The 22,800-nt window shown below is 42.5% G+C and overlaps 1 protein-coding gene across 1 annotated transcript in view; it reads right to left on the reverse strand.

Annotated features, from left to right (window-relative positions):
- Nucleotides 1-22,800, reverse strand: part of IGF1R (insulin like growth factor 1 receptor) — a 299,635-nt gene that overhangs the window by 58,859 nt on the left and 217,976 nt on the right. The window contains exons 3-5 of the mRNA XM_055326274.1: nt 7,527-7,839; nt 3,801-3,949; nt 360-504 (exon numbers count right to left, since the gene is read on the reverse strand). Coding sequence (XP_055182249.1) covers nt 360-504; nt 3,801-3,949; nt 7,527-7,839 — 607 coding nt within the window. The remainder of the gene's footprint in view (nt 1-359; nt 505-3,800; nt 3,950-7,526; nt 7,840-22,800) is intronic.

Below are 22,800 nucleotides of genomic sequence, written 5' to 3' on the forward strand. Positions count from 1 at the left end.
GGATAAAAGTCATGTCATAAGCACCTGAGACCCATTCCTATTGCTCTTGGCACAGAGAACCCCCACTAGCACCCCTGTCTGCTGTTTCCATGGTCACAGTCAGACACGCAGCCCTTGGCTGATGGGTCACAACACCATTTTCCAAAACAGCAATATCCCAACAATAGAGAATCACAGCTGCACGGGACTCTCTGCCCAAGGAGGTGGGCCATCACACAGGTAGCACCAGTCTTATCTTAACTTCTTCCTTTCTTCTTGGTAACAAGAGAGAGCTCTAACCTTAGTGATGCAGAGTTTTAAAAGCATGCAACTTGTTTTGTAATAGGAGAATGTCAGCTCAGGAAATCTGGAGCACTCACCCTTCCAGCTGTTCCTCTCCTAAGATCTGGCGAAGGTTTTTTAGGAAGGACAGGGAGACCAAGGCATGGGAATGGCGGATCTTCACGTAGCCTGTCACCACCTCGATGAGCCCCATGAAGTTCTCCAGCTCTGAGGCAATGTTATCTGTACAAAGAGGGGGCCATGTTAGTGAGCGTTCATGTAGCATAAGGTTGACACACTTGGTTTCTCACAAACATGTCTAGAGATCGATTCCGTGGCAGGACATGGTTCCACTGAGGCTCAGGCTGCTGGCACAGGACCTGCCATCTCTGTCAAAAACATTCTTCCCTGGGCTTGACTTTCAACAACCTCTCTTGGGACAGGGCCCTTCAGAGGCAGGGGAAGGAGACTTTCCAGAAGGCTGGGTACTGTAGCTCCCAGGCTGATTAACCGAAGGCAAAATCATAAATACCAGGCTGCCAATTAGCTAAGGCTGACAAATCTAGGGAACGTCTTTTAATACGCTCTGTCAACAGACAGCACTGCCTCCCCAATACAAGGGCATGACTAAATGAACATTTTCTCGGTCTCATTAGGAACCGCCTTTGCTGCATTTCTAGTTCCTAAGATACAGAGATCTATATTTAAAGAGTCTGTTTCACTAAGACTGGAAGAAAACACAACAAAATGTTAACACACAGAGGTTATCTGCCAGCGATTTTTCTTTTTTTTTTTCTTTTTAGAGATTTTATTTATTCATTAGAGACACACACACACACACACACACAGAGAGAGAGAGAGAGAGAGACAGAGAGACAGAGAGAAGCAGAGACACAGGCAGAGAGAGAAGCAGGCTCCATGCGGGGAGCCTGCCATGGGACTCGATCCGGAATCTCCAGGATCAGGCCCTGGGCTGAAAGGCGGCACCAAACCTCTGAGCCACCCGGGCTGCCCTCTGCCGGCGATTTTTCAAAATTCATTTCTGTGCCTCAAGTTTTCTATGATGCACATGTATGATTTTCCTAACAAGAAGACAGTTGGAAAATAGTTGATAATACTACATATGTGAAAATAACAAAATCTTCAAAAACAAAAACAAAAACGGGCAGCCCCAGTGGCGCAGCGGTTTGGCGCCACCTGCAGCCTGGGGTGTGATCCTGGAGACCCGGAATCGAGTCCCACATCGGGCTCCCTGCAGAGAGCCTGCTTCTCCCTCTGTCTATGTCTCTGCCCCTCTCTCTCTGTGTCTATTAATAAATAAATAAAATCTTTTTTTAAAAAAGCAGGTGGGTAGCTTAGCTGGTTAAGCATTTGCCTTCGGCTCAGGTCATGATCTGAGAGGGTCCTGGGATGGAGCCCCATGTGGGGCCCTCTGCTCAGCGGGAAGTCTCTTCTCCCTCTGCCCCTCCCGCCTTCTTGTGCTCTCTTCAAATAAACAAAATCTTAAAAAAAAAAAAAAAACCAGCATAACATATACGCACTGTATTTCCCATAATCCTGTTTAGCCTGTCTTTTCCTTGTAGTAAATAAAGAATATAAACTTCAGTTCAACTTATGCCAAAATTATAATAAATACCATAATGAATTTAGTTATGGTTCAACTAATGGGATTTTATTGTATATGACTTGTTGAAGGCTTAACCTTAATGAGAGGTTCTATTTTGCTCTGAATTGATAAAAATAAAAGAATAAGGGTGCTGTCTTGGAGGGCAGGGTACTACTTTTAATGTATAGTTTAATGGTTTTCTAGAAGAAACTCAAGTTATAAACACTAGAAGTTGCCCGTGGTTGATATTTCAAGGAAAAGATCCTGAATTTTAAATGTGGGGCAGGATGTATGCCGTAGTTAAGGCTAGGGATGTCCTCTTCAATGAGATGTCTTTATCACTCTACATCCAACTGATTTCTCCCATTGGACATAAACAGGAAGACAGATTTCGTCACCAACATGAATATGTACTGATTCCTTCCCAAATTATACTTCTTCGTGGATTTAATTCGTGGATTAAATGTTTATCTTCAGGCTATGAACACTTAGAAAAAAAGAAGGGGTATGTATGAGGTATAGGTACTCAAAGGGTTTTAGGGATGCAGGCATCTTTTTAAAAATTAAGAAATCTAAAAAAAAAAAAGAAAAAAAAAAAAGAAAAAAGAAAAAAAGGGATCCCTGGGTGGCGCAGCGGTTTGGCGCCTGCCTTTGGCCCAGGGCGCGATCCTGGAGACCCCAGATCGGGTCCCACATCGGGCTCCCGGTGCATGGAGCCTGCTTCTCCCTCTGCCTGTGTCTCTGCCTCTCTCTCTCTCTCTGTGTGTGACTATCATAAATGAATAAAAAATTAAAAAAAAAAAAGAAATCTAGTAAGAGCAAAAGGGCCAAAACTTCATTGTTTATTCATTTTAAGTTGGCTCCAAGCTCAGCTCAGCATGGAGCCCAATATGGGGCTTAAACTCATGACCCTGAAATTAAGACCTGAGCTGAGGTCGAGAGTCAAATGCTTAACCAACTGAGCCACCCAGGTGCCCAGGAATAAAATTTTAGAAGCATCATAAGGGTAAGAAAATTCTAGCCACATGGAAGCAAAGTTATCTCTGTGGTGGAGGGGTGAAGGGAGTTATGAAAAATGAAGAGTATCAAAAAATCCAAAAGGACTGAACACAAATGTGTTTTTGCCATCTGTAAACCATAAGAGCATAGCTTACTCACCAAACAGTATTAAGGAAAAGTAAATTCAGAGAATAAATAAATCACTCATTTTTCCCCCTCAAATTAAAAATTTCTCTGCAAAAGAATTTAGGGAAAAAAAAATCCTTTCAACCTCCAGGTCTCCTTACTACTTTTATTCTAGGTTATGAAACTATCATTGGTACCTTGACTGAGTAGTCCCAGGGGTGGAGAATTTAAGGCTAGAAGCCTCGTTAGTTTAAGATCAAAAAGGATTGAAGCTTTAAATATGTGATGACACATGCTAGTATTTTTTGAGGGTAGTCTCCGAAGTAAATGTAGAGATTAACCATACTTTGGACTTCACAAAATTTTAAAGCAGTATCATTAAACTCTTTCCTTTGCTCAGTCTCAATACCTCCAAGTAATCAAAACGCTTTAGACCTGAAGCCACATGGCTCTGGCCCTAGCTAGAGGCTGCTGAGTCACACCTTTGATCCACCAGCTTCTTTTGGGGCTCCTATGTGTTAGGATGTGCATCTCCTGCATAAGATTGGACTAGCAGAAAGATGAATGATGACCCTTGGCGTGAATAAATGCTGAGCCAATGGCTACAAAATAGACTCTCTTTCAATCTGTTGTTGTTGTTTTCATCTTGGAGGGAAACTCAAAAAAGAGGTGTTGAGCATGAGGCTCACACACCATGTTGTTTTTCTAGGCCTGCACTTCAGTTGTGAGTCGTGGGTGGGAGGTAAAAGCAACAACAAAAGAAAACCAAGAGATCCAGCCATCTCTTCCAGGGGGATGGAATACTTACTGCCTCGGCGGATATTAATGAGCAAATTGCCCTTGAAGATGGTACATCCTTGGAGCATTTGAGCAGAGGTAACAGAATCAATGGTCTTTGTTTTCTTTTCTTCCTCACAGACCTTGGGACAAGGACCTTCACAAGGGATGCAGTACATGCTGTTGAAGATAAAGAATCAACCAAAAAACAGAGGACTGTGCTATGCTCCTTGCATTAAAAACATCATGGAGATAATGTTTTTATTCTAAGTTGTTTTTATAGCACACATTACCAAAAGCAACTGTTTTGAAGCACTCAAGTGGGCAAACTGTATCTCATTCTGAAGCTACCCCAGGACAAGCCATTCAAACTGTAACCAAAGGAAGAAAGTGCTTACAAAGGAAGAGCATATTTCTGTTTCCAGACAAAATCTGTGATGCATCCTTAGGGCATGTGGTGTATCATAGGCTGTCGGCTGGTAAGCCAGCTGGTTCCATGTGGGAGAAACAGCCTTGAAGAAAGGACACAGTGGTGGCTCCTCAGGCAAACAGGGCTACTCTCTAATGCTGTGGCTTTGCCCGGGACACCCTGGAGGAGCAGCTGGGAGACTGAACAGGAACAGCAAAGGGTCATTGGTGTCTTTGCCACTGGACAGGGTCTGGCTCTTGTGGCCAACATCCCAGCAGAACCCAGGGAGGAGGTTCAAAATACAGGTGGAATAACACAGACCCATTATTGTCCTGCTAAAGTACAGCAGAGATTATTTCTCAACAGTGTTTTGCAGAAACTTGCATATTGATTGGAGTGTTATTTTCATGCATTTGCACTGAAAGCAAGGAACTTCCATTACTTGGTCATGAGCCAAAAGGGTCCAAACACTTTCCCAAACATGATGCAGACCTCCAGGAGTCAGGGATTAGAGAGTGAGCTTGGCATTTCTCCAGCTTCCCTACCAACATTTAAGAAATAACAGACAAAATGCTAATCTGGCTGCTGAACCACAAGACCCAGGATCAAAGGTGTGTTGATTTCCAAACAAATGATACAATCTTATGGCATTTGTGTGTAATAAATAGTATGGTGAACTGGACAGCCAGGTCTGTTTACATTATTGTTCTTGACTGATCTTTTAAACTTCACAAAGGTAAGTAAAAAACATTCAAGCAAACAGTGTAAGTGATAGCTTATGTGAAAGTCTTTGATGTGAAAGTCTTTTTTTTTAAAATGAAACCTTACTGGATATCTAAGGCAAAGATGCAGGGGTTTGTTTTGTTTACAGACTTATAGGTAAACAAAATTTCCCTGTGATTTTCCTATTTTGTGTTGGGAGAATGCCAGGCAAGGTTTCCCAAGGAAGTGGGCCAACCACAGAAATATTTCTCTTTCCTGTAACATCAAACACAACCTTCTTATTTCTACTGTGGATAATAGCTTTCCTTCAGCACTTTTTATGTTTTTGGTTTTTTATTTCTTCTAACTCACCTACGCACCATCCAATGCCCCCATCCTCCCTTTAAAAAATTTTTATCCTGAGATATACATTCACAGAAAGTTACAAGAGTACAGAAAGATCCCTTGTACCCTTTACCTAGTTTCCCCTCATGGTTTCATCTTATGGAAATATAATGCAATATCAAAACCAGGAAATTAACACTGGTGCAATGTATGTGTAACTCCACATCACCTCATCTCTTGTGTCCTCTTCATGCGGTCAAGATATAGAAGTACTTCAGGAAGATTTCCCATAGAGCCACCCCCTATTCTCCTATTGCTAACTCCTTCCTGGCAACCACTAATCTGTTCTCTACTACTGCATTTTTGTCATCTTGAGACTGTTATATAAATGGCGTTCTATATATGTGACCTTTTAAGATCAGCTTTTTTTTCCCCCCACACTGCAGCAGAATGTCCTTGAGGCCTCTGCAAGTTGTGTATTTCAACAGTTTGCTCCTTTTTATTGCTGAGCAATAGTCCATGGCATGGATGTACCACAGACTGCTTAACCATTTACCTACTGTAGAACATCTGACTTGTTTTCAAGTCCTTGGCTATCACCAATGAAGCTGCTAGGAACAACTGTGTACACGTTACATGGACATATATTTTCACTTCTCTGGGCTGAGTGTCTATGAGTGTAATTTTTAGGTCATATGTTAAGTTTATGTTTAGTTTTCCCTGACATTTTATTCAAATAGCAATTTCTGAACCCAACACCTTTGCTAAAATGTCTTGGAATCTTCTAGTACTTTAAAAATATTTTTCTAAGGAAGTGCTTTGATTACATGTTTATAGATTAACCTTCCTTGAATCCATTCTGGTACAGAGAGGGTATAAACAGCATTAATAAATATTTTAAACTCCGTGTCAAATAGGCTGAGAGTGGAATTTATTCTTTCTTGTTGGTGTTTTATTTTAAAATAGAAGAGGTATTATCTATAGCTTTGAACAGACTCTAAGAACCAGTAGGGAAAATAACAGCTCGATTCTTTGAAAATGCACCACAGTGGGAGAAACAACATTGCTGAAATGCACAACACTCCCCTCCTTCTGGCCCCACTACATTACAGGACAATGTATCCCCAGGACAAAGATGGTACACCCCCAGTTCATGCACCAGCCGCCCCATCTCTGCTCCCACCCCCAGGAGGAACTGCGGCATGGCCCAGGGCACTGGGAAAGCCCTCCTAAATTCTAAGGTTGCCAATAAACGTTAGTAAAATGTGGCAGATTTATTCTGGGTGGAATATGCATACTTTACAGTTCATTGGGACTCCTTGGCACACTTATCTTTTTAAAAAGTATTCAGAATAATTTTTGTTATTACAATAGTAATGACATTATAACAGATGGAAAGTTGTTCTGTGTCTAATATTGAGAAGGATTGTGAGTTTTTCTCTTTGGTTTGAAGATGAAGGAAGCATTTGGCCCGTTGCAACTGAACTATTCTTTCCTAAAAGTTCTCTGCTCTACATAGAGGAGGAAAGAGCTCGAGGACCCCAAACCTCTGGTCTTCCTTTGTGTCCAGGGCTACAGTTCTATATTTTATAACAATGTCACTATTGCTTTTTCAAAAACATAAACCAACAACAAATTTACAGAAGTCCAGCTGGCATACATAAGAGGGATGCTGTGTGCTGTAAAGAATGTCTTTGCTTCCCAAGTAAGTCTCAGCGTTCAGGAAATAAAATGAGAGAGACAGAGAAAACCAAGCAAAGGTGATGGTGGAGGAAGTGAGAGAGACCAACGGGTACTGATGGACAGTACGGTTACTTTGAGCTCCTGGCTACTCTTCATGGCTGTGAGTTTGGGCACAGGATGGAGTTTGTGCTACAGACTTTTAGGACTCTGGCTGCCTCAAGGACGCTGTTTGGGGCTTGGCTTGTCCTTCCTTCCTGCACTCCCAAAGACTTCACAAGGCTGGTGCAGAGTAGCACTAACTCTACAAGTCCTCCCAGCTCTCCCTCACACCCAGCACCCCCTGATTGGCAGGCAGCCTGGCCAGTGCAGGGAGGGGAGATGTGTGACCTCCAGGTACCAAGGGCCAGCATATCAGGTACTTAATTTCCAATGGCCAGGCAGTATACTTCCAAAAGGCAATATAAAACAAGCTGATGGGGTGGGGAAAGCAATTGCTCCTGGAATCTCATATAAAATGTCAGTTATGCCAACCCTCTGGAGTGGACCCATTGTCCTTAACCTCCCTGTTCCCCAGGGGGGCAGCGGGCGGAGGGGGTGGTGGTGTACTGCGTGACTGACCTCTGACTGCCATTGCGGATGAACCCAGAGGGGCACTCCTGCATGCACTCGCCGTCATGGATCACGAACCCCTCGGAGTCGCTGCTCTCGGCGCTGGGGATGTTGGCGCAGAAGTCGCGGTCCACGCAGCGCCAGCCCTCGAAGCGGTAGGTGTTGGGCGGGCAGGTGGGCACGCAGACGCCTGCGTAGTAGTAATGCCTGCAGGCCACACAGGCCGTATCGTTGTCCGGCGCGCTGCAGCTGCCCAGACACTCGGGGTGACAACACTCGTTGTTCTCTGTGCACGCCCGCTTCCCGCAAGCGCTCGGGCACACTGTGGGGGCAGAGGGGACAAACAGGTGAGCCTGGCAGGGGTTGGACGGCCTTCTCTGGGCTGGACCTGCTTTGTCCTTGGGGCACTGGCCCAACCAGGTCGCCCTGGTGACAGACAATCGCCTATGCATCCACCCACCTACCCACGAAATCCACACATGGAGCATCTCCCAGCTCCCCAGCCCGTGGTAAACTCGCACTGACAGTATATTACAGAGCATATCCACAGTTTCATTAAGGCAGGGAGAAAATGCTCTGCATTTCGAGTCCAAGGTTTAAAGTCTAGCCTCTCCTATTTACTCCCTGTTTGCTCCTGGTGAGTCATCAACTTCTCTGACCTTGATCCTCACTTTTCACATCTATAAATTGGGGGTAGTGATATCCACATTAGAGGTTTGCCTGAGGCCAAGTGATAATGTAGTAGCCCTGTGGGAACAATACAGCATATTATTCCTTTTAAGAGCATCATGCACTGTTCATTCTGAATTTTTTTTCATTCTGCATTTTTAAAAAGACTTCCTTCCTTCCTTCCTTCCTTCCTTCCTTCCTTCCTTCCTTCCTTCCTTCCTTCCTTCCTTTTTATTTTTTAAGATTTATTTATTTATTCATTCAGAGAGAGCGAGAGAGAGGCAGAGACACAGGCAGAGGGAGAAGCAGGCTCCATGCAGGAAGCCTGACGCGGGACTTGATCCCAGGTCTCCAGGATCACACCCCGGGCTGCAGGCAGTGCTAAACCGCTGCGCCACTGGGGCTGCCCCCTCCCTTCCTTCTTGAGAGACATAGAGGGAGAAGCAGGCTCCTCGCAGGGAGCCTGATGTGGGACTTGATCCCAGACTTGGTATCATGACCTGAGTGGAAGGCAGACTCTCCACCGCTAAGCCACCCAGGCATCCCCATTCTGCATTTTGAATGTGTTCCTTGAAATACCTTGAAAAGCCTTAGTGTGCACAAATGATTCTTTTAAAAATTATTTTATTACATATATTAATAAAAATATTTAAAAATAACTTAAAAATCATTTGTTTTTAAAATGATTAAACTAGAAGTAAAGTTGATACTATTTGGGTTTACAAAATGGCTTTAGAAAAGTTTGTGTCTGCTTCTGTATCAATGGTCTTACTCCAAAAAATGATGGTTTTAACCTATTCACATATTCTAACCTATTATATATTCAAGAAGTCCCTGTGTCTGATTGTTATTCTCAAATTTTAAAAAAAGGGGGAGGTTGGGCAGTGTCTCCCAGCCCAGAGGACTCACAGTATATTACAAACCATCTTTTCTGAGCCACTCTGCTAAACTTAAGTGAAAACAGTGTCAGAGATCCACAATTCATGTCCCAAGTAGATGAGCTGGCATTTTATTTCCATAACGACGACGTAATGATCACACTCTATGGGGCTGTTAGCCTCACTAACAAATAAAGTATAAATCAACAAAATATGAAATCTGGTTTGCATTATATGTTTCCTACTTTTTCTTGAGCTGGGAAACAACACAAAATTATTTAAATATATATATTATTGGGGATCCCTGGGTGGCGCAGCGGTTTAGCGCCTGCCTTTGGCCCAGGGTGCGATCCTGGAGACCCGGGATCAAATCCCACGTCGGGCTCCTGGTGCATGGAGCCTGCTTCTCCCTCTGCCTATGTCTCTGCCTCTCTCTCTCTCTCTCTGTGTGTGACTATCATAAATAAATAAAATAAAAAAAATTAAAATATATATAGATATTATTTACTCTGAAATGCATTATTTAGTGAAGATTCTATCATTGTTTTTCCTTATAAACAAAATACGTGCTCAAAAAAATCAGAGATCACAAATAAGATATGAAAATAAACAGCACATCTAGTCCATCTGCCCCCAACGCCCACTTTATCAATATATTCATGTGGATTCCCCCAGGTCCCTTCTTATACATGTGCGTGTACATATAAATATCTACAAAAAAGGAATAACTCATCCTGAAACCTTTTTTTTTGGCATAATATACTGTGAATTCCATAATCACTTAACAGCTGCATTGCATCTCACAGTATAGTGTAAGTTATAAAGTGTCTCCTACTATGAAACATTTCATTTATTCCCAACATTTTATTAATATAATGAACACTGTAGTCTTCATGAGAATCTTTAATTATTTACTTAGGATAAATTTCCAGAATTGACCTGGCCAGGTCAAACTGTCCTTTGCAAAGCTTCTACCAATTTACACCCCACTAACTGCATCCAAGAGCTCCTATTTTACTGCAAATAGGTGAATTTAAAAATGAACATCAGAACTTGGACATTCAAATGAATAGTCACCTCTGAAGAAAACAGATAAATTCTCATGATACTCTCAAGCTTCTTAAAATAATTTTGCAAGTTTCTCCTTTGAAATTATCCTTTGGCAGAGACCATAGGTTGGATTCCATTATTTATTCTTTTTATCTATTTTGGTAATAGGACCTTGATTTTTAATTGGGCATTTTGCCACTTAGGTAGTTATTATATCTCTTAGTCTCTCTCATAGCTAGAAGTGACGTCTGTCCTAACCAGTGAGATATAATAAAACTTTTTTGGCTGGTACTTACCAGAAAGTTCCTTTAAACAGAGTGAGCATGCCCTTCCTTCTTGCCAGCTAGAATGCAGAAGCAATGCATCAAGCTCAACTAGCCATCTTGGACATGAGATAGCCCATTAAGAAGGTGGAACAAGAGGGATGCCTGGGTGGCTCAGTGGTTGAGCATCTGCCTTCGGCCTGGGGCCTGATCCCAATGTCCCAGGATCGAGTCCCAGAATCGAGTCCCATATCAGGCTCCCCACAGGAAGCCTGCTTCTCCCGCTGCCTGTGTCTCTGCCTCTCTCTCTCTGTGCTCCCTCTCTGTGTCTCTCGCATGAGTAAATAAGTTCTTAAAAAGAAAATAAGGTGGAACAAGAACAAAAGGATCTTGGTCCCCCAAAATGCTAACCCTGAACTGCCTACCTCTAACTTTTCTATATGAGAGAGAAATAAAAAAGTTTTATCTTATTTATGTGCCTGCTATTCATTAGATTCAACTGAAAAAATCCTGAGACACACCTTCAGGGCTACTTATAAGCAAAGAAGAAAACCATTCCTGTTGGTTTATATTGCTTTTGTTTACCAGAATTGCCTCAGTGACTTCTGGCTATTTCCAAAAACTAAGCTACCCAATACATAACAAGGAGAAACTATCTCTGAGCATAGCAAAAAAAGTATGTGTTATAGTTACAAAAATGTGGCGATACATCTATTGTCCACCAAGGTGATAATCTTGAAGAGTGTAACATTAATTTGAATTTACAAGCCTAGTATTATCTGTAGTAAATGCACACACACACACACATACACACACACACACACACTACTATCAGATCTCATACCTGAAGACATTTATATTATCAAATAGATTCAACAACTATTTAATTTTAAATATATCCATTATGGAGGTAACTCTAAGGCTCAAGATCTAAAGAGACAAGCTGTCTCTCTTTTAGTACGGGGTTTTAAAGTAATAAGAGGAACCTAAGTCCATTTATCCTTAGTTGTTGATCCACTTAGCAACACGCTGCACCTGTGTGCCAGACCCTGCCCTCAAGGAATGAGCAATATGCCAGCTAAGTACAGGGGTGAGTGGAGGTTCGTGGCATGCTCTGGGCACCAGGGACAGTTTTGAAGAGGTGCTGAGGCTGGAGCTGAAAGGTGAAAGACAAGGAGGATAAGAATAAAGAAGAGCACAGATGAGATCACATGGGAATGTGTGTAAAGGCAATCCAGTGACTGTGGTGGGAGGACCAGGTACCCGTGAAGATAGCAGGGGGCTAGATGCTGACTGGTGGCTGACAGGCATCACTGAAGATCCTAAGCAGAACACGGTCAGATTTTCATATTGGGAAGGTTGTTGGGCAGCAGCACAGAGGTTACAATGACCAGAGGGGGCAGAACTGACAGAGAGGGATCAGGTGAGGGGAGAGCAGAGATATAGGCTTGTCCTGCTGCCCCTATGAGGTTTATGATATAACAGACCCATGGGTTCATGTGGCTAAAATGAAACTGGCTGAAGAACCCTGTGTTCAATCTCTAGGGTCAGCACCAACCAGCTGTGTGGAGCAGACACCCCACTAGAAGCACTGAAGTCCCCGGCAGGTGCTCTCAGGCATCAGCCACCACCATGCCTGGTGACTGGAGGAAGGGAAAATTGATTAAGGATCTTACACTCATCAGGCAGCCTGGGTGGCTCAGCGATTTAGTGCTGCCTTTGGCCCAGGGTGTGATCCTGGAGTCCCGGGATCGAGTCCCACATTGGGCTCCCTGCATGGAGACTGCTTCTCCCTCTGCCTGTGTCTCTGCCTCTCTCTCTCTCTCCTCTCTGTTTCTCATGAATAAATAAATAAAATCTTAAAAAAAAAAAAAAAGGATCTTACACTTATCAACAGAGCCTAAGTGGGACCAATATCTGCTTGCAAAGCCCCCTTTCCCTTACTTATAATTTAAATGACATGCAATGTAAAATCTTAAGTAACAGACATTAATACTAAATAGTATGAAAAACTCAAGAGCATTGAAAAGAATAGAAAAAAATATCCCTGTGCACATGCTGGGAATTGGCTTTCCCCAGATACAAATGTTGGGCATTTCCAGCAGGAGAAAGAAAGGAAGAAAAAAAAATCCAAAACCCTGACAAAGTATCTGCAGATATATTTTGCATTCCATTCCCCAGTCCAATGGAAATGGCATCTCTGGGCAGTGGTCCTCCAAGACCCTTCAAAGGCACATGTTACATGAAACTCCATGGTCAGTCAGTTCTTGCCACAAGTAGCACACAGGTTGGGGAATTAGGGTTCTGTTTTAGCAATGAGAGCTGCCTTCAGAAGGAATTTCAGCAAAGCTTAAATTAGGTAAAATCATGTTATTTATAAGTAGAACAATTCCTCTTAAAGGGATCACAAATCAAGGGGTTCCTTTATATACATCATCCACACTGCACAACCCATACTGAATACGCAAGGGGATTAAAAATGGAATGTGATGGGAAGGAGGAAAAAGGAGAGAGGTGACTTGTTTGCTGGACAAAAAATGGAAAGAGGCTGCTCCAGGGACAGAAGCTGGTGTTCCCCCGGCTGCCACAGAATCAGAGGATTCTGGTAGGCAGGAGAACATGTGGGAAGTTCAGGACTAAAGTCCTGGAGTCAGCCCAGAAGCCTGCTGTAAATTTTGTCTCATCTCAATGTATATAAATATTATTAGTGTTTAGGACTATTAAGGGATTTCTCAAAAAGCCCCGGTCAGTGCATCTCGCCAGCAGATGGATGGCTGCTCCATACAAATGCCAAAACTTAAAATTTAGTTCAGTTACCAAATTTCCAATTACAGAGCTATGGGAGAAAGGAAGGGAACCTTTTCCCTGGCTTCCATGAAGAAGGAGCACACCTAATGTGATTAAAGGCATTTCTACCTTTTCCAAATAAAAGGAAAATGGAGGGGGATCCCTGGGTGGCGCAGCGGTTTGGCGCCTGCCTTTGGCCCAGGGCGCGATCCTGGAGATCTAGGATCGAATCCCACGTCGGGCTGCCAGTGCATGGAGCCTGCTTCTCTCTCTGCCTCTCTCTCTCTGTGTGTGTGTGATTATCATAAATAAAAAAAATTAAAAAAAAAAGGAAAATGGAAGCTGCTATAAACTAACAGATATACAGGGGAAAAGCAAATTTATTTTGCTCACAAGATCCTTCTACTTATTGGAATTCTTAGGATGACCAAGAATAAAAACAATAGCCGATCTAAATTGTCAGAAAAGCTAAGGCATGTCCCACATCTACCACTGAAAGGACTGATTTGGGGTCACAGTCACATAAAAATGAGGTGCTGCATATAAAAGCTCGTTCTCTTCATTCTTGGATGGGAAATAAGTCACACATCAGCCTTTAGCTCTCTCTCTCCCCAGTGTCCTTATATTCAGTAAGTTCTTTCTAGGGATTTTTAAAATTTTTTATTTATTTATTCATAAGAGACACAGAAAAAGAGGCAGAGACATAGGCAGAGGGAGAGGTAGGCTCCTTGCAGGGAGCCCAATGTGGGACTTGATCCCAGGACCTCAGGATCACGACTTGGGCCACAGGTAGATGCTCAACCACTGAGCCACCCAGGCATTCCTGGTTTGTTTTTGGTTCTCTTTTTTAAACATTTACTTTTGTTCTTGCCCGTGAGTTAACAAACTTTACTCAAAAGCAACCATTTAAAAAATGTATATGATTATAAAGTGTTCTGTTGGAAGGGAAAAGAAGGTAGGAAACTCAACCTCTTCTCAAGGAACAAAAAATGGAAAGGGGGCCACTTAGTCACAATTTTATCCCAAATAACTTCTAAAGAATAGAAACAGGTTCGTGGATGTCTGAATGACGTCAAGCTTCTGACTCAGAACACAGGTTAGTTTAAAGACAATGATTTCTTGGCTACCTTAAGTGACACACCACTGTTCCATTTAAAAAAAAAAAAAAAAAAAAAAAGGATGCCTTTCCTAACTCCGGGAAAGTGCATTTCAACTCCAAAGTGCATCAGAGACATACAGGGGCCAGAGAAATTTTATGGTTTTCTTGTTCTGCCAGGGGAGGAGCTGATTCCATAAGATACCATGGAGGGCAGGGGGAAGTGAAAGACACCAGCTATGTCAGCTGAATGCCCAAGTCACTCAAGGCTGTCAACATTGTCCTCCAGGTATTACTTAGCCATAGGTGAGGGGATGAGAAAGGTTCCTTTTGACTGTTAAATATCATCAGCCTTATGAGCCAGGCCCTAGGCTAGGTCCTGACAAGCATAAGGCAGCCCTCCTAGGGCTCCCCACCCAGAGGGCAGGCAATGGTTGTATCAAGAGGGGCAAGCAAGGGACCAGTGAGGAGGGCTTTCCAGGAGAAGGGACTGCCAGGCCCAAGCTTGAAAAGCCAGCAGGAGCTAGCAGGTGTTGGTGGGGCTGATGGGAAGCATGGGCCAAGAGAACCAGACTCAGGATTAATGTGTGACTGACCAAGGTTTTCAGGACTGGAGGGGTGCAGGAGACAGAGAGGGAAGAGGGTGACACTGGAGGTAGAGAGACTTGAGGAGGGCCTTTTAACCCACAAGTAGGAGTCTGGAGGATCATTTTGGATGCTGAGTGGGAAACAGGATAGACAGGTAGCCCACAGAGTCGCAGTAGCCATCTCCATGAGCCATGATGCTGGTCTAGATCAAGGACACGGTGATGCAGGTGGGGGGAAGCAGGCAGATTCAAGATATATCTGGAGAATGTGGGAAGTGTAGTGAGCTTTTGTGTTTTGGAGGGACAGAAAGATAAGTTCAGTCAGAGATGTGTTGCTTGGTGTACACTGGATGCTTTTACCACATAAAATAATCTTCAATCTGTCCTCCCTTTTATCCTCATACACATACTCCTCCCTACCCATCACCCCAAAGCAAAGAGCTCTATCATTGGGAGCAGAGTGGCAAGGAGCATCAAGGTTTCCCTAGTTCAGGGAGAGCTTTTGTTTCCCAAAATACACTGTAATCCCAGTGTATTAGTCTGGAGTTCTCTAAATAAGTCAGCTAGCATGGAAAAGCAGGCTTATGTGAAAATGCTTAGAGGCCATAAATAAAACTAAATAACCCTGGCACCACACTATATGTGAGCTACACACATACATGTATTGTGTGTGTATGTGTATATATATGTATATGTATACACACACACACACACACACACATACAGCAAAGCACAATTTTCTCCAAAGGAAGACAAGAAGAATCGACTGTCAAGTTTCTTGACATCCTGAGAACTGGCGAATGGGAAACTCTAGAGAACCACTGCTTAGAAATCCCAGGTGGAGCTTAAAACAACTCCGAGATAAGCTTCTGCCTAGAAAATGATATTGGGTAAGCCAAATCAGTTACCAACAGAAAAAGAAAGTTCCAGTGGCAACCCATGTCTTAAATGTTCACAAAAGAAGTCACATTTGCAACAATGTTTCTCCTCTCTATGCCAAAAGAAACCTCCTCCTGTGCTGGGGAAAACATTCCACCACAGTATCAGCCAGAAAGAGAGACATTTTAATGGTTACAATCATGAAGATACTTCCTCTTCTCTTTTGGATCAAAAGTATTCAGTGTGCCCACTGGAAAGGTTATGGTGAGAACCAGGGCCTTTGGGAATGCATGCAGACACACAGAGAGGCCTGGGAACAAAACTCCCACTGAGCACAGAAGGGCTGGTGAGCAAAAAGGGTGGGCCAGAGTGTTTGAACCTGTTAATTTTCTGGAATACTGAGGTTTATAGAGAGGAGCAAGAAGTTACATATGTCTGCTCCTCACCACACCACCCCTCTCCCTGAGCTCCCCAGTTAATGGTCTTCTTCAACCTTCCACTCCACCTAAGGGGACCACTTTGGAACATGCAATAATAGCAGGCAGCCTTGTGCAAGAAGCTTCTAGGGCTGAACTGTCTCTAGTTCAGAAGCAACAAGTACTTATGCAGTCGTATTCACCACTGTCATCCAAGCAGAGAGTCTTAGACTGGAAAGACAGTTCAGAGAGCACTCAACTCATGCCTGTCTCAGGTACTTCTCTATAAAAACCTAGGTAAGCCTTCAAGCAATGTCTCGGGGGTTCATTACCTTAGACAAAGTGCTATTTCAACGGCCAGGCAGCCCCAACCTTGACCAAGACCAAGTACTTCCTTATACCCCCAGAGAATGTATTTTCCTCCCTGGCACACTCCGCACTCCCCAGGCCTCATTCAGCTGTCTGATACTCAGGGGGAAGAGAGGCTTTCTTCTTCATAGGTCAGACTTGCAAATACTCAGCCTCAGAATTCTGAGCCAGTTATTCTGGCCTCCCTCCAAGTGCCTTACTCAGTTATACTCATGTAACATACATGAATACCATTGCTTCTTAACATCTGCCCTCAAACCTATTCTTTTTTTTTTAACTTTTTTTTTAAATTTTTATTTATTTATGATAGTCACACACAGAGAGAGAGAGGCAGAGACACAGGCAGAGGGAGAAGCAGGCTCCATGCACCGGGAGCCCGATGTGGGATTCGATCCCGGGTCTCCAGGATGGCGCCCTGGGCCAAAGGCAGGCGCCAAACTGCTGCGCCACCCAGGGATCCCCCTCAAACCTATTCTTAACACAGCAAAAGTAGTTGGGACAGCATGGAATACCAGGTGATTAGGAGACCAATGGTGGTCTTCTGTGACCAAGGCAGCATCCTTGGGGTAATCTCTGAAGGATCTTTAACTATCAGCATCACACCAAGATAGCTTACTCTGAGCTTCTAATTGCTGAAAACTCCTGTCTTCTTTTTTGTAACTGTTTGAGACTCTCCTATATGGATGCAACTTTGATCTGAATACAGGTCTCTAGGTTCACATAAAGTTAACATTCATGGGGGCATTTCCCACATGCTTGACAATCCATTCAGTACCTTATATATATTAATCTTCCTAATAATCACATGGGGTATCATCATCCTCATTTGTAGCTGACCAAATGGAGGCACAGAGATTTAATCACTGTCCAGGGTTATTAACTGCCCAATTTAATCACCGGTAAGCTGTAAACATGGGCTTGAAACCTAGATCTGCAGGACTAGGGGTGGCTGCCTTTTCACTCACGTTGTTCTGTGGTGGCACGATGTTTCAGTTGGTCTGTGTCGCCTAAAAGGAAAGGGCTAAGATGTCCTTCTTCTGCCACTTTTCTTTTTAAGCATGCCTCCATTGGGAAAAAAATAAATCACAAGCCCTAGCATCCTTTCCCCCTCCCTGAGGTATACCACTTAGTCCGAAGGAAGGACAAAACCCACGAAATGTGACACTCTAGAAAAGGGGCATGCCTCCAGGTGATATTAAGGAGATAGATAACATGGGCCCACTAAGCCTTCTTTGTTTATGGAGTTATAACAAACAGAACCCTCAAGGACATTTTTTTTCCCAGCACAAATTTGCAAGGCTGAGCCCGTCAGGTTTATCATTAAATGTGACTGCTCAGTGGCAACACTGGAAGGCACTGAATTAGCATACATTCTATGGGGCAAATGCAACTCTATATAAATGTGCTATCAGGAAGCCAGACCAGCAAGACCCAGGGAGACTTGGTGACCTGCAGAACTCATGTCACCCAAACAAGTCTTAGTCATGAGATTAGATAACCAGAGTTCATTTCCTTCACTAATTCATATGTCTCAGCAAGACTGAAAATTTGGTCACAGAGGAGAAAAAAAAAAAAAAAAAGAAAAAAGAAAAAAAAAAAAACAGTTCTGTGCCTTCCCCTAGGTTGGGCACATAAGCACATATAATCAAGGCTTACAGAAATAAGAAATAGTCAAGCTCCCAAGACTAGACTCACTGTCTAGTACACAAGGTAAGCCAAGAGTTCTGGAAAACATTTCATACTGGCTACTGAATATTTCATTAATGAGCAAAAGAAATAATCATCTACAGATAGTGCCCACTAGATCACTTAAGCCTCCAAGATCCAAGAAGTAGTGCTAGGCAGAACATTGAGAAAAAGGAAAAAAAAAAAAAAGAAAGAAAGAAAGAAAGCAAACAAGCAAGCTACCAACCAACCAACCAACCAAGAAACCAAAAAGAGGAAAGTTGTAGATAGCCCCATTATTAAGTAAAAATTTCAAGAGCTAATTAGTAAGAAGAGTAAAGAAAGAACAGCCATCAGTGCAAAGACACAATGCAGAATCAGAAGTAATACCAAAGCTAAGTGAGGAGCAGAAGACAGGTCAGGAATCCTCCTCTAACTGAGCTGGTTTGGGTTACAGTGGGCTATGTGATTTTTTTTCTTCCTTCACACATTTTTTTTTTTTTAATAACAGCTTTATTGAGAAAATTCACCCATTTAAAGTATACAAACTGAGAAGCACCTGGGTGGCTCAGTCAGTTAAGTGTCTGACTCTTGATTTTGACTCAGATCATGATCTTGGGGTCATGAGATCAAGGCCCAGAGGCAGGCTCTGTGCTCAGTGGGGAGTCTGCTCGAGATTCTCTCCTTCTCCCTCCTTTTTGCTTCCCCCACTCAAATCAATCAATCAATCAATCAATCAATCTTTTAAAAAAATAAACTAATATTCAAAGCCTACATTCAAATTTGGGAGACATGGGTAAGTTTCAATGGGAAAAAAAATAAGGAAAAGAGGGGGGAATGCTTCAGGGGGCCAGGAGGACTACAGTGAGGGCAGTCTGTGCCTGTTTCTTCACATGGGAACACCAAGTGTCTGCATCAGACACAACTCACGCCCCCATCTCCCATCTTTTTTTGAGTCTTTCACTGACAAATGGGTGATTCTTTTGAAACCCTTCCCAGTGCTGTGACCGCCAGGCATGAGCACGTAAAGACACCCATCATTTACTATTGCCTGTCACAGATGCTTAAATGGACAGGGTGGAAAAAATATTCTTTTCACACACTTAAAAATTACTCCAAGTTATTTTAAATTTGGAACTGTTTGTATATTCCTTATAAGTTTATAAAACTCACACTGTCCCTCCATGACTAACTAAAGTGGAATTGAAAGAGTATTCTATATTTATAACTGGTCTGCTTGTTCGTGCTTACAGTCCTATTTCCATTCTCTGTTACTGTACACAGAGTTATGTGAGGTATTGTGGGCTCCTACTAAACTTCACTGATTTCCTAACAAGGCAGGCCTATGTCCTGGAGGGACAAATTGGGGGCTGTTTTGTCCAAGTGGAGGCCAAGCTCAGAGGGAGAGGCCTCTAGCTTTGTGGGTTTGGCTATAGCTCTTAAAACCAGTGGTAGGACCCATTTCTGGGCAATTGCATGCCTTTCTGGTGTTGACCGAGTATCAATGCTACTGATAGATTGTTTATGGCACGTGCCCATTAGGGGAACTCCACGGTCTATAGCTATCACTTCTTTCTATTTATTTTGGCAGAAATTGCTAGCACAAAAGGTATAGTGCTACAACAACCCAAACAAAAGCCCCTTTCCACATACATAAACGTTTATGTCAACATCATTTAAATGAATTAACTGGGGGCACCTGGATGGCTCAGCAGGTTAAGCATCTGACTTTGGCTCAGATCATGACCTCAGGGTCCTAGGATCAAGTCCCACATGGAGCTCCCTGCTCAGCAAGGAATCTGCCTCTCTCTCTCTCCATCTGCTTCTCCCCCAGCTCATGCTCTATCTTGCTCTCACGCTCTCTCTCTCTCTCTCAAATAAATAAATAAATAAATAAATAAATAAATAAATAAATAAATAAATAAAATAAAATCTTAAAGAAAAATTGAACTGAATGCAACCACTTGCAGGGCAACTACTATTTAGAGACCAACAAAGTTTTAGATAAAACTTGTCAACAAGTGAAGTGTTTCACCAGGACACAATGATAAATGCATGAAGTACTTATAGAGGTAGATTTCTACAGTATGTGTGGAATTTACATTTGTATGTGCACACCTGTATACACAGATGCATTGTGGTCCAGCCTCATCACAGGTGTAGAGGAAATAAGAACAGTTCCTCCAAAGCTGCCTCCTTGGGAAGCTACACACCTAGTCAATGACCTCAAAAATCTTGCCAAGCCCTTCAGGGTCCTCTTGAAAAATGTTCCTAGAGACTAACACATTCTTTGATACAGCCTCAAGAGTGGCTCATCTTTGTAAAAGGAAAGGGGAAATGGCCCTTAAGCCAATTTTTCTTTCTTTCCTAATGTCAGAAGGGAAAACAGGTATCTCATCTCAGTTCTAGGTCTGCCAGTGAGGTTGGGGTTTTTGCCCCCTCCCCCATCCCATTTCTTGGTCATTTGCAGTACCTCCTGAGTTAACTGGCTTTCAATGTCTCTGGCCCATTTTCTTGGGAGATTAAGTTTTTGCTAATTATTTAAATTTTAGCCCTTAAAGATATATATGCTTTTCATTTTATTTTCTACTTTTATTTTTATTTTTTTGAGAGTGCAGAGGGGGTAGGGACAGAGGGAGAGAGAGAGAGAGAATCCCAAGCATGGTCCACACTCACCACAGAGCCTGATGGCAGGGCTCAATCTATGCAGGGCTCACCCACAAGCTTGAGATCATGACCTGAGCCTAAATCAAGAGTTGGATGCTTAGTCAACTGAGCCACCCCAGCACCCCAAAGAGTATATGCTTTTTAAACGCAGTATTGTATCTTGAAAAAAAAAATTTAGGTGGCTTAAGAGAAAAATGCTCTCTTCTTCTATAACCAAATCTACCTGAGGAGCATGAATAGTAACAGTACTGGCTTCTAGTCATTTTACTTCTCTAGATTCTTGGTTCCTTTCTCCTTTGATCGTGTTACTTCCTGATGGTGCACTTTCAGACTTATAAACATCTATTTTAGATCATATGTTATGCTATAACACCACGTTATTCTTTTCCATTATCTAATCTGATTATTGGCCCCATTTCCCAACATGAAAGTATTTTTACTACTGTGGAAAAACCACAAAAGATTCACCAGACTTCCAAGTACAGTAAGCTCTGTTATCGGGAAACAAGGGGAACAGGGTGTCCCAGACGATCATACACATTCTAGTTCACAGAATTACCATACAAACCTTCTGAGGATCAGTTCTGGAGAACTGGACCACAGAACACCTACACCCACAAAAATTCACTTAAGTTTTATTTCATCTAGTTAATGATTCAAAAATGCCTTGGAAAAACATACAAATGTAGGATATTGGAATGTCCTTGCAAAGATTGTTACCAAAAACAAACAAACAACAACAAAAAACCCCAACAACTCAAAAAACAAAAACACCCAAACCAAAAATACCTTATCATTCCCCAGAACACTCTTGGTTTATATTTGATTTTGTTTAGTGTTTTTATTTTTGTGAGTGGTAGAGGTGGTGGTGGTAGGGCAGTAGTTTTGATAAAAATGTTATTACCCTTGCCAGAAAGCATTAAAAGTACTTAAATCCTATGTTGGTGATATAAATCCAGTCCTATGGGTAAGTATCATTTTGCCAGTTTCATGTGGGGAAAAAATCTTGACTCTATACTTTGGAAAGGTTTATTCTAAGTTTAAGACTCTCCTTCCCATAACTTAATTTTTTTTTTTTAATCTTTGGAGCTGAATTTCTTGGTTTTTGGTTTTTTGTAAGTGATTGGTAAAATTGGGTTAAACTGAAGTGCCAACATAGGCATCTCATGTGTAAAATGCTAGTTGAAAGAGTGTGTTTCTCGTTGTAAATACCCAGTGGAGATGGGCTCACAGGTACCTTCTGCTTTTTCCAATTAAATAGGAAACCTCTGAGAGTATATTTTTATTTGATCTCTGAACCATTAAATAGCTAGTATCATTTCTGATTTTAGATATTCAGCTTTTTCCCAGAGTATCAGTCAAATTATAAAGTGAATGTGTTGCTGCAGGCCCAACATCACTTAGGCCTCGAAGAAAACCGGAATATGAAGCAAAATACGACAAAGCCTACTGTTAGCTCTGAAAAGCAGGGTGGAAAGTTCAGGGGCTTTCCCCTTCAGACGGCTGTCACTAGCTGGCCTGTAATGACAGCAAGTGACCTGACCGCCGCAGGCCAAATGAAGGGATGATGTGCAGGAAGCCCAGGGTGTGCTGGGAGATAGGTGGGTCTCTCTCCCCTTCCTATTTGAGCAACTTGCCCCCTCCACCCCACATCTTCATCTTTTTACTGCCTCCCAAACACTATTTGTTTTATACTATAGTTTTATTTTCAGGCTTCAAAAGAATTTTCTTTGAAAGACAGAAAAACTTAACACTTAAGACTAATTTTATTCACACACACACACACACACACACACAAAACAGGGCAGCTCTACCAGGCAAAACACAAATGAGCCTCCAAACTTGGAAACCATGTCCAAGAATCATTCTTTGATTCCATCCTTGGCCTGAAGACTGAAGCAATTTGCACAAAATTTCATAAACATAAAGGGGTCCAATTGCACTCCAGCTCTAGTGA

Source organism: Nyctereutes procyonoides, unplaced genomic scaffold (genome assembly GCF_905146905.1).
Source record: "Nyctereutes procyonoides isolate TBG_1078 unplaced genomic scaffold, NYPRO_anot_genome, whole genome shotgun sequence".
In the NCBI taxonomy this organism is placed as follows: Eukaryota; Metazoa; Chordata; class Mammalia; order Carnivora; family Canidae; genus Nyctereutes; species Nyctereutes procyonoides.